The following is a 13,014-nucleotide window of genomic DNA, read 5'->3' on the forward strand; positions in this document are numbered from 1 at the left end:
ATCATTTTGGACTCTAAATCGCATCTTTTTAACCAGCCAATGAGAAAGCGGGATTATTTAAATTGACCAATCAAATTGCAGGAAAATTTTAGTCAAAGAAAGCCACTGTAAGACAACTTTGAAACTTGTTACATTTATGTAACAAAACTAGGCTTAAAAATGGATGAATTCAGTTACTTACAGTTGTTAAATGACGAGACACTTTTTTGGGCAATATTTGGGGATTTCAAAATGGATGTAATTAAGTGGTAATTGAACTTCGTGTCCTGCAATTTTGGTCTGAAATCATACTTGTGATTTCAAATCAAACTCGCGCTATCGCGCTCGTTTGATTTTAAGTTCACGCGTATGATTTCAGACCAAATTGCACTCCACTCAGTTCAATTACCAAAATTAATTAACACCATATCCAAGAAAATTTCGGCTCCATACATTTTCATATTCGCACAATTCGAGCCAAGGGCCCCTCGTGGTTCCTGTTTAGCAGCTAACAATCTATGAGAAATCCTTAAGCTAGAGAACATTTTTAAGTTGAAAATTGGTTCCCTTGTGCATAAATTACAATACAATAAAAAAGAAACACCCCCTGCACTCCATGATCTCGTTTCCCTAGCTTCTGATATCCATAATAATAATATGCATACAAAAATTTCTGCAATCTGATTGGTGGAGAGCGTCTTAATTTATCCTGAATGTAGTGCAGAAATGTGAAATAGAGTGCAGAAAGTTGAAATTAGTGCAATTTTAAAGGTGAAATTAAAATGATTGACAGGTATGCAAATTTGCAAATCGGCTGTCTCGAAACAAAATGGCGAACAGGGGTGCTTTCCATTCACCAAAAATTCTCGGTTTGAATTTTCGGAAATTTCGGTCTCGAATGGAACGGGCTTATACTCGGTCATCACATGGTCAGTTTTTGCCTCAGGCTTCTTGACGCCGTTTGTCGTACGTGTTCAAACAGTCCGACTGGAAACTTTTGAATGGAACACGAGAATTTTCGAAAATACCGAAATTTCCACTTTTCGGGAACACTGAAAAGGTTGTCCTAAATTTTCGAAAATCTTTTCCGGAAAAGACCCTATTCCATTCGATTCCCACCCGAAATTTTCGAAAATTTCGTCGAATGGAAAGCGCCCCAGGTTTGAAGAGAGTAGCAGCGTTTAGCATTTTTATTCGAAGTTTAAAGGAAAATGCAAAGAAACTCAACAAAGCAAAAAAAAAAAAAAAAACAGGCTAAAGTTTGAAGGCCTTGGACAGCACAAAAGGGCTACGACCAAAATATTGAAGACTATTACCAAAGGCACTCAACAAAATTCTCGAGGATTTCCACGCAACAGTGCGTAAAAAGACGCGAAAGACTTTACGAGCATGACGGTCTTCGCACTGCAATTGGACTTTACCTAAAAAGGCAAAGGTTACAAACAGTCAAGTTCGAGGCAAGTTCTTGATGGTTTAAAAGCTCGGTTACTGCGACAGCAAGGTAAGCTAAAGTAAAGCGACCGAACAAGTCAAGGCTTTGAAGCACAAGTCCTAGTACAAACGGTTTGGTGGCTTCTGGTTCAATACTGTTTGTATTTTGGCCTGGAGCATCATGTTGAAGATTTCCATGTCGGTTTGGACGAAAACAAACGTTGAATAGCCAAAAACACGCCAGCCTGGACTGTTTGCCAAGCCCCGGCTCCTAAAATCCAGTCAGTTCGAAAATATGCCGAGGACGGTGATTGACTTCAGAATTCTTTTAACATTGACTTAAAATTTTGCTTTGTCAGTTTGAAAACTTGCTCTTTTTAGAGAGATGGTATTTTAAGCATGTTTTCCGTAAGTATGAACATGTATGTCAATCAAGCTTGTTATTTTTGAAACCAATCAAAAACATGTGGGCGGAGCATTAGCTGACGGGTAAGAAATAAACAAAAGCTCATTTGAAATTTTTGTATGTATATTATTAACAAGTAATCACATGATTTTTCTCGTGCAATTTGGAATAAATAAGCACTTGTAAAATTTTAAAAGACCACAAATTGCACTCGCCCTGCGTGCTCGTGCAATTTTGTTAGCCTTTTAAAATTTTACTCGTGCTTATTTATTCCAAATTGCACTCGGAATCATGTGATTACCCATACACATAATACCAGATTTGCCACTAGTCAAAACCTTTACAGACCATTTTCTAGAACTAATTATGGTTTAGCACGGTTTGGAGTAGTGGCATCACAAACCTGGGAAACAATTCCAATGGTAGTTAAGTGTCTGCCTTACAATGTTTTTAAGAAGAAATACAAAATTTGCTACTTGACAGCCAAACATGAGTAATATGTGTTAATTTAACGTATACTATATACTTATGTATTTGTTGTAAACACTTTTTCCCCTTACTGATGTATTTTCCTCTCCCAAGCCTAATTTAATTAGCAGAGTTCTACAATCAGTTTTATAAATTCTACTCCGCCCCCCCCCCCCCCCCCCCCATTTTTGTAACTGCACAGAGGTAGTGGCCGGGTAGTGGCCAACACGAAAGCCTTGCTCCTTTGGCCACCACGCACTTCTTCCCTAGAAGGTAAAACCACGTAAATATAATGCTCTGCGTGTTTATTTTCTTACCATAAAGATATATTGTATTTCGAATAAGTGTGAATAAAATTGAATTGAATTGAATGGAATTGTTTACTGCATCCGTCATGCGTGGAGCTTAAGTCTGGCTTTAGGTCCCAGGCCATTGCTTTACAGGGTGACCCGAAAGGGATGCCCTTTTTCACCGTGGGTTCTGCGAAAGTTAAACAGAAAAGGTGTTCGCACCTATATAATCCCAAAAATCTTTACATGAAACAGCGTCATCACCTTTTTTTTTCAGCGGGGCTGTGGGGGAGGCGGGGGGTAGTTGTCATGGGCAACGCAGTTGAAACTGTTCGTGTACTTATCACTTTAATATATAAACGACACAACTAGCTACAAATAAATGGCTTCTATAAACTTAACAAGCTTGGCAAACTAAGTATTTCTTGCAAATTTAAACGTGCTATGTGCGATAGTTTTTGAGAAACGAACTTTAAAATCGTCGAGATTTTGCAAAGAATGTAGCTTATTTTGTTGAGAATATGAACGGTAACCAGTCGTTTTATTCCAAGTCAAAGTCACTTCGTTCCATAAAAAAGTCTTTACCTTCCACACAAGTCAATTCGTTCCATAAAACACTAACAGTTTTAATAAGCTTTAAAGTGATTATTCGATATTTAGAAGTTAATTGGCCATTTTCATGATGGCGTCATTTTACTACAACTACCAGAATTCATTTCGTTTTCCTTTTCAAATTCAAATTTTTTAATCCCAGTGGACAGCAAAGAACAATAGCTCTAATTAGCACGAGAAAACAAAAACCAGAAGGATTCTGGTAGTTGTAGTAAAATGACGTCCGGCTCAAGATGTTCCATCGTGTTCCTCTTAAAGAACGTAAATCATTCAACCTGGCTTTGTAAGATTCTCCTTTCATTTAGAGGAAGGGCAATTGACTTGTCCGGCATGTCACACCAATTACCAATATCTAGAATTGCACTGACTACCAAGAGTAACATGTTCTTTTAATTATATGTATTATGGTGGATACATTTATTCGTAGCTTAATGTTGTTTGAGGCAAAAATTGATGCAAATTAATAACGACATCAAGATCGATTCTCCTGCATGTGGACCTGAGGTGACGCGGAGAAAATGCTGCAAAAAACAGTGAGAGTAACCTGCGATCAGGCGTTCTTTTTTTCGGGGGAGCGGGAGAGTGTGTATGGGCAAGAGTCGCACTCCCCCGAAAAAATGAACGCCTGATCCCCGGGGTATGATCGCAGGTTACAGTGAGAGTGCAAAGGTGAGATTCGCATTTATGTTGGTGAGAATAGTACAAAATAATTCTGACGTTTGATGTTAACGCAAAACTACGGAACTACAGTACTCAATCTTACTGAGAAAATGAAAATGCAGGATAACATGGTCACGTGGCCTAATTTGTGCTTTTTGCGGTGAAATATGACTGACCAGCGGTTTTGCTACGCAATGGCGGACGAGAAAGAAAGTTGGAATGCTCTTTCCGTCGGAACTTTACGAAAATACACGAACAAAAGAAGTTATATTTATCTTAAAAACAACAACAGAAAAGTAGGGTGGGTACACGCTATTGATCCAGTAACTCGCACTGTCGTTCTTGAGGAACAAGACGAAGGTTCGACTGGTGATAAGGAGCTCACTTTTGTCTTGGGACATGCTATTTCACGCGTTGTTTTGGAGAGCGATGCTAACTCAAGCCAAGGTCCTCGACATGGAATAACTGACTTTATTGGAGATAACAAAAGCTATGATTACTCAGAAGATGAACTGGCGAAGAGGAGAACAGAACTGATTGAATGGCTCACTCTTAACCGAGTACCAGTGACTGAGTGTTCCAGCGAGGACAGTGCAGTGTTGTCTGTGATGGGTGTGTTATTTGTGGAGCCACCTTATGACCCTGAATGTTGTAGATGTAGCAATGAGATAATACTGGATCGCATTCAGAAGCTTATAAAAGCAAAACAAAACCATGCTATGTAGCAGCTGCATAAGGTGCATTTAAGGATCCCCAGTAGAGCTGTCCATGTACGTGCATTTGTTTCCATGTGTCGAAAGGGTTTGCAGAATGATTTATCACACAATAGATACCACATTTGTACAATGGGAAAATTCAAACTAAGCGGTTTTACATGACAGCTGCAAAATTGGACTCAACTCAAATGACACTTGAAAGAAGGAACATCAATGCAAGCAGTGGCTTTTTACAAGACAGTCTTTGGGTTCCATTACAACCTAAAGAGTGACTTTGTACGAGGCAAACAAGCAATGTTTGATAGAAAGACTCTAAGACTTTCAGGATAAACTTACAAATAAGTTCTTAAAATTTTCGTTCCCTCAGTCTTAATTCCTCAACAAGACTTGCAAACAAAGGAAAAAAACAAAAAACCAAAGCTGTGAAGTTTGTTTGATGGTTGTTTGTTAGAATTTTGATGTATCTATATTGTTAGCTGTTGAACAAGTGAGCTTATCATTCAAAACAAGCTTGAAGAGTTAAGAGCGAGTAAACCAGGTTGGGGACAACTCTGTAGTGGTGGTTGTTGTTTTGCTTTTCATGCTTGTATGGTTAGCTTTTTTGATTGCTTACTTTAAGGGGACTGCTATTAGTCAACAACAGTCTACGATGTGTAAAGCATATGAGATTAGTGTAACTCGGACTGGTGTGTGTTTACACAAGACCAGTGCAAAGGAGTGTACATGTAGTAATTGCATGAGGTCAGCAAAAACAAAGGCCTGTCAGACTATATCACTGACAGGCCAATGCAAGTAAGTCTATGCAAATCCAATCCTTCATAGTAATATTATTTTGATTAGCAAATCACAACTTAATTATTTGTCTAGTTTTTTTTTTCTATGTTTCAATGTTTTGTCTTGTGCTGTGTCTGGGCTCCATTTAAACTAGCTCTGCTAAATTGGATGCCCCTGGATAAATATTGAATTAAATAAATAAATAAATAAACCATTGGAGTCAAAATACAGTCAAACCTCCATGTGTGACCACCTCTTGTAAGCGACCACCTATCCAAAACACCCAATTTTCTTGGAATAAGTAGATATGTCAGACCTGTTCCTCTGATTTGACTCTCGTAAGCGACCACATTTTGGGTGGTTGCCTACGGGAGACTTGACTGTACTTCAATAAAAAATACTAATTATTGTGTCTTCCTTGCTGCATCCCCCACCCCTTCCCCCACAAATGTGGCACAGGTCTGATTCCCACAGCGAGTGTGGGTTGTGTTTGCTGGTTCTTGTCCTGCTTGTTCCATGAGTTTTTTCGGGGTACACTCTTGTTTTCACCACCTCCATGAAAACTAACATTTGATCAGGAAACAGCAGTTAGAAAAGCCACTGAAATTCCCTATTTTATTTTATATTCCACTGCCATCCATCTCTCCCTATCCAGATATATGACCGGTCATTGTGGGAGAAAGGCACTAATATTCTTAGATGCTTCACACTACAACAAGAAAATTATCCTGCATTGCGATCCCCCCCCCCCCTCCCACAAGCAATATTTTGACTAGCATGATATTGTTTTACAGGGATGACTTCGCCTGTCTAAATGATATAGTTAGTTGAGGATGTTTTTTGTAAGTGGCAGTAGTTCATTTACTACCTACCAAAAGGTGGTTGCAGCTTGTCTGAAACCAAAATTGTATAATTTTTGAACACCCACAGTTAAAAAGTTTGTTCATTGGAGCTTTATAAAAACGTCATTTGATAAAAGGACCCAGATCAGTTTTGAAAGACAAATGAAGTTTCTTTTTGATTGTTATTATTCAGGAAAAACTTCTTTTATGATGGCTTTTCAACAAAGGAATCTTCATGTCGTTAATAACTTTATGCCAGGATTGTTGACGCGCAGTAACTGAAATGGAAGGAAGCTGTGGTTTAGCTTAATGCTTCGTTACCAACTGGACATCTGGGGAAATTCAGGCCTAGAAAAAGGGTATCACTGGGCCAGTATGTCACCATAGCCATCACTGAATGGACAGTTAAGGACAGTACTTCCTTTTGCTAGTGTGCATACAAAAAGAAAATGGGGGGAACCACACATTTTCAGAGATAATGTGTGGTTACCCCAAAAATTTCAAAAAGCCTTGCTAACAGTGCTAAAATACTGTATCTGAATTTGTGTAGGAGGCACCTTTCTTAAGTGCTAGCCCCAGGGTGACTTTTACCCATGCATAGTAAGTTGACTTTGTTAATGGGGTGAAGCCAGGAATTAACAGGCAACAGAAAAAAATTTTTCTCATCCCTGTCAAATGACATATAAACTCCCACATGGTTGACATATGTAGATATTGGAAGCCCCGTTTTATTATTTTAAAGCTGCATACAGCAAGTTCCTCATTCTCTGATATTAATATTAATCCAATAAATACAGCACTGGTATTATTTTGTATATGTAGGCTACAGTCTTAAACACTAAAATTAATATATTAATTAAATTCAATGCACATTCCAGATTAAGTAGTCTTGATTTAAGTTTGATTCTTTTTGAAGAAAAACTGTGAAAATATATAAGTATGTATCTTATAACAGTGTTTAACATACTTACTATTTTCTTATCAAGATAATGAAACTATTTTAGCACATTTGAAAATACAATCATTGCCATGTCTTACCCAAACCTACACTCTTACGTTTTTAACAAGCAGTTACTTATTAATAACATGTACATACAGTGCAATAGCACTCATGCCAACTCTCCTGGATTATCCGGGAGTCTCCCAGATACGGAACGAATCTCCTGGTCTCCCGTACGGGTGACTAAACCTCCCGGATAAAAGCGACTTGGCATCTTATTTGTATAAATAGGCTATAGTATTTCAACTTAAATGTTCCACACATTTAAGAAATATCATGTCATGGCTACATTTGCATACCTGTTTTACCCAATCTGCCACAAACTTTGACAGAAAGCAAAGAAAATACGATTTTGTCATCATTGCAATATAAACAACTTTCTGATTGGACAAACGTTCAACCAATGAAGAGCAGGACCAAAAAAGCTCTAGTGTTGTGCAAATTCTGTGCCAACTTTTGGGGGCGGGGGGAGGGGGGAAGGGGGTTAATTAAGTGCATCAATTTTGTTTAGGGGGTAGGGTAGGGTAATAAGGGGGGGGGGGGGGGTGAAGAAAAAAAAAATTTCCAGATTTCAGATCTTCAGAGGTTGGCATCCCTGCCATAGTAATTTAGAAGGAAGGAAGAACAGAATGAAAACCCCTTTACACAGTAAAGTGTTTAACACTAGCAAGGAATAATAATATTGAAGGGCTCTATGAATAATTTTATGTTCAGCATGACTTGCCTTTTTCACTGAAAACATTAAACCTAGAACTTGAATTCATTAAAAAAATACAAACTGTATTATTTTTGTGGCCTACACTTTGGATGTCTTTCTTTGTTGGAGCCTTTCAATATTATTGTTCTAAAAAATAACATATTAAGGATGGTGTCTACTATTGTTATTGCACATATGTTCTGCACTTCTTGAGATACTCGGGTTTCCTATGGGTGGTGCGCACTAATACAGGGATATTTTTGGATGGTTTAAAACTATATGGAGAAAGCAGAACTTAGCAAGTGCTCTTGGTATTCCAAGCTTTATATTTTGGCGCTTTTAGAAATATTGTTGCTTAATTATCCCTGAAAAATGAAAGGTTACCCCCAATTTTCTTTTTGGATTCCAATAGCCCTTACTAAGATCTGCTTTTTCGCACAGTCATAAACCCTACAAAAATACTTCTGTATTAGTGGGCACCGTCCTTAAATATTTCATCCACCTCAATTTAACAGTTGCAATAAAATCCCTATTTCTAAAGTTCAAGACACGTACACTAGACAATATTATAAGAGCATGTACTTTGATACTTTGCAATTTTTTTTGTTTTTGCTCCGTTTTGCCTCTTTTTCTGCATGTGGCCCATTACCTTATAATTCACATGCGTGAACAAAAAATGAACAACAACAAAAACAACTAACAAACAACGAAAGTGAAGGGCAGTGAAGCAGCTCATTCCCAAGGTTTCTCACTTCCCTTCCATCCCCAAGGGTGAACAGATGACTCCTACAAATTTTAATTACAGGAAAACCTCAAGTTTATAATATTGTATATTTATTGCAATCAAATGAGCCTTAATGCAATACTAACAGAAAACAAACACATTTGGCACAAGGGGGAAGGGTGTAAAAAGGGCCAATAAAACTTCATATGGGGAAGGCTCCAACCATTAACGCAACAACTTTTACTGATTCAGAAATGGCACCCCTGTTATATCATCATCGATCATTGTCTCCTTTTCACCAGCTGGGAAATAGGGCATCAACCCTATCACATAAGCATTAAAAACAACAAAAAAAGAAAATGCACCTCCTTTCTTATACAGTAACTGTACCCACAATGGACATAAGTGCTGTGAAAAAAGAACAAGAAAAAAAGAAGATTCAAGTACATCCAGTACCACATGACCTTTTTTTCTTCTGGCTGCAGGCACAATCTTTCCATCATGTTTTCTGTCAGGAATTTCTGATCAGAAAATACTGTTCAGTTTTAGCTACCCTTCCAGTTCATAGGATGAGTTCTGTTTTTTAGACCCTTTAAAATACTAAACTTTTTAAATTCTTCAACCCTTTCAAATACTCTAATTACATGTATTATGAAGGTGAAAAGGCACCTTCCCCATATGGCCTGCTACTGTAAATGGAGTACCCCTGAGATTTGGCAGTACAATCTACCTGATCTTTATAATTGATTAGGATTAGAATCAGGAGCAGAGTAAGATTTCATGATTTTCTACAAAAACAATGTCCAGGAATTCTTGGAGACACGCAAACCCTGAGTACAGAACATAACCTATCCCTTTGTGGAAGGTTTTGAGCGATACCTAGCATACACACGCAAAAACAGTGCAAAGAACACAACAATAACACCAAATACTGCCTGAGCAGACAATGGATGACTATAAATAAAGCAGGAGAGCATGATACTGAGCATCATTCTAATGGTCATGATGATAGTGAAGACAACTGGTCCAAATGACTGAATGGTGTAAAAAATAAAGAGCTGCCCTGTAGCTGATGTTAGAGACAGAATCAAGGCATGGAAAGCAAACTCGGGGTGACTCATCATAAACCAAACAGCTGACAGGAAATTTCCACCTTCAATCATCGACCAAATGGTAAAGAGACAAGAAAACAAATTTGCTCCAAACATCATTTGAAAGGTGGACATCTTATAAGTGGTGAAGAGCTCCGATTGCCAGTTAGAAGTGAAGCTATCAAATGCCATGTAACCCAGGAGAATTATTGCTCCAGAAAAAGTTGTAGCAGCCGAACTACGCTTCCCTGATGGATCTGCAGCCAAAAGGAACAGGCTAACTCCTGCCGAGAGTAACACTCCAACAATATATTCGTAATAGGGGTATGTTTTTTTGGAGACTATTTTCCCCATAATCATAACAGGGATAATCTTAGAAGCTTTACAAAGAACCTGTGTTGGGAAACTGACATACTTTAGAGCTTCATACTGGCACCAGCTACTCATGATATTGGAAAAGGATGAGTAGGAATACTTGTATAAAGGAGCAGTGTGTCGTGGCTGGCGGGTAAACAAGATACAAAATGAGGCTACCACAAAGGCAAGGGCACGATTTACAAATACTAGGAACTGGGAGTTTCCAAACTTGACCATCTTCACTGAACCATCAGCCTGGTGTTCCTCATAGGTCCTTGTCACTATCCGCTCTTGCAGGACTCCCCAGGTGAGGTAGGACAACTGAAGACCACCTGCACAGAACAGGAGCTTGATTGCCGTTTGAGAAAAGTTTGATGGAATGGTGCTGTCATCCTTTGGAGGAGCTGCCTTAACACCAGCTTCTTCAATGTCTGGTGAGTCTCGTGGGGAACCAAACACACAAAGCTGAATGGAACGAAACAAGCACCCAGTTCCTGACAAAGAAGAATGAAATTTAAATTGTGATTAAAAAAAAGTCACAAATCATCTCAAGTTTAAAAAAAGTGACTTCTTGCAAACTTGTGGTCAAACAGACTTGCAAGAACATGTAGATGTCAATGGGTAGACCTTTTAGAAGCCACCTTCCAATATTATGTTCACTCAATTCTTACATGTAGTTGGTAAGAACTTTTCCCAAATTTACTAAAGTTGATTTTTCTAATGGAGAAATAAGTCAAATACCCTACCCTAAAGTGTTCCATGGCCTTTAAAAATGTGGGTAAATGTAATTTAGGCAAAGTTAAAATCGAGGCAAGTGCTGGTCAGGGGTGCCTGCATGGCCGCGACATGCGGGGGCGGCCACCCCATTTTGCAGGGGCCCCTGGGTTCTTACAGCTCACATGTTTGTGCCAGTTTATTTCGCATCTGTTCACTTGCCGGAGCTTGTGCTGTCCAAGTTTGTTGCTCCCAGTCCCTCCCACCCTTTGGTAAGTATGGTTTGTGGTGCGTGTGGTAAGTATTTTTATTTGTATTCTCAGCTGTTACTTTCTGTTTTATTTCCACTGATCTTTCAGTGTGACGGTGCCGGGTGGTTGCCGCTCACAGGGTTGCCATGGTTTTGCACCTCGCTTGGCTCACTTCACCTGTGGCACCACCGTTCTTTCAGGCACCAATGCCCAAGCTCATCTACTGACGATGAGTTTAAAGCTATTTAAGCCCCTTTTGAGTGAGCCATTTGCTAACAATAGCAAAATTCTGTCATTGAAAACCTCCTCCCAAAAACAAGACAAAACTCACATGTGAAATTCTGCTAGACCAGACTTTAGTCTGGTTCAAATTCCCTACTCCCCAGGCATGGTACAAGCCCGGGGGGTTACTCCCGAACATTTTCAATAGGGGTGTGCCGTGAAGGTTCTGGAACCCTGACCCTACTTAAAAGTTAAGGGTCAAGGAAGGGAAAACGAATACCCTTTTTAAGGACCGAACCCAAAAAATGACACCCTATTCAAGGGACCCAAACAACGGCTAATGTGCACGGATAAACACAAATCTCTATGAAAATCGCTTTTCTAATACTTCAGCAGACACTTCAGTTTTAAATAGCCATTTCGTTTTCGTAAAACATGGTGCTTACAAGCTTCAATTTAACTGATACAATTTAGGTACCCTATCTAACGACTAATCCAGGAACGAGGAAAAAATGATACCCTATTTAAGGACTGAGAACCTCGAAAAACCATACCCCATCTCGCGGCATGTACCTATATAGCCCATATATGGGCGGGGGTACAAGGCACATACAAATGTCTGGGGTATGCCCAGGGTGGGTGGGGTATGTTAAAGGTTTGAATTGATCAGCACATGCCAATGTGGGCTGTTTGCTGCAAGGAAATCTTGGTGGAATATGAGCGGAAAGTGAAATGAAAAAAGTGCCCAGGGATCCGGAGCTTTTAAAATAATAACTCATAGTCCCTACAGTATGAGCCAGGGTGCATTCTGTTTAGTTACACCAAGAATGTCAAAGTTTTATGCCAAGAGGCCACCAAAGCACCTACATGTACACCAGGAAAATGTTACGCCAACTGCATGTAGGCTCTAAATCCTGCAATAATAGCTGTAGTTCATTTGAGCAGCAGTGTATTCAAAATCCTGGATAATTTTTCTTCACCTGAGTGCCTATGAGGTTATCTTGCGCAAGGCACTACCTCCGTCTTACACCGCTTTTGGCCAAAGACAATGATTGTGCACCAGTACACTAATCAATTTGGAAACCCGCGCTGAAGATCTTCAGTGAAACCCACATAATTAATGCAGCCTTGGAGTAATAATCACTACCATGGTATATATAAACGTGTACCTGAAACAAACACCTTACCAGTTCGTTCATTAAAGTTTGAGTTCTTGAGCATACGGATGACAATAGCTGCTGGGATGATGATTGTTGCATACCCAAGGAGATTCCACATCAGACTTTCCACCCAGCTTTCTTGAGTTGCACTTTCCGGTACATTTTTCTCGAAAGTAATTATTTCTTTCTTGCTTTCGTTGTTTTCTCGTGTCTCTTCTCCTTTTACGAAGGCTCCGTATATTGTTAAAGCAAGTACGAACACAGCAACGCGGCCAACTGGGACGTAGTTAAACATGGTGCAATTTTGTTTGTTGTTTGTCGACAACAGTACAAAACACACAAAAAAAAGCAATAAGCTTATTTTAAAACTGCAGCCAGTTGTCTCAGGCGATCACGACTGATGTGAAACGCACGTTCAAACCGTTCTCCGAAGGTCTCCGAATCCTCACTTATCTCTTTAAACATGAAAATGCATTTGAAGTTGAATATTCATGGTAAATTGCCACGTCCCACAACGTCCAATTTCACCGCCATGACAGCAATTTTTGCAGCGCAAACATGAAACCTCATCCCCAGCTTCCACGCCAACTTCGATCCCACAATGCCTTCGTGTCTGCGTC

The 13,014-nt window shown here is 39.3% G+C and overlaps 2 protein-coding genes across 2 annotated transcripts; one reads left to right on the top strand and one right to left on the bottom strand.

The window, feature by feature from the left end:
- The first annotated feature begins 3,612 nt into the window (after nt 1-3,612).
- LOC146489169 (gem-associated protein 6-like) lies at nt 3,613-8,195 on the top strand. Its single transcript, XM_085106951.1, has one exon. It carries the CDS (start codon nt 4,014-4,016, stop codon nt 4,569-4,571), a length of 558 nt encoding a protein of 185 aa, XP_084963077.1. The 5' UTR covers nt 3,613-4,013; the 3' UTR covers nt 4,572-8,195.
- LOC146489170 (adenosine 3'-phospho 5'-phosphosulfate transporter 1-like) lies at nt 6,891-12,943 on the bottom strand. Its single transcript, XM_085106794.1, has 2 exons — nt 12,422-12,943; nt 6,891-10,541 (listed from the first exon to the last, which is right to left on the bottom strand). The coding sequence occupies exons 1-2, from the start codon at nt 12,687-12,689 to the stop codon at nt 9,448-9,450; spliced, it is 1,362 nt and encodes a 453-aa protein (XP_084962920.1). The 5' UTR covers nt 12,690-12,943; the 3' UTR covers nt 6,891-9,447.
- Nucleotides 12,944-13,014: the final 71 nt, after the last annotated feature.

The sequence above is a fragment of the Pavona decussata genome, unplaced genomic scaffold (genome assembly GCF_977016875.1).
Source record: "Pavona decussata unplaced genomic scaffold, jaPavDecu1.1 SCAFFOLD_6, whole genome shotgun sequence".
NCBI classification, from domain to species: Eukaryota; Metazoa; Cnidaria; class Anthozoa; order Scleractinia; family Agariciidae; genus Pavona; species Pavona decussata.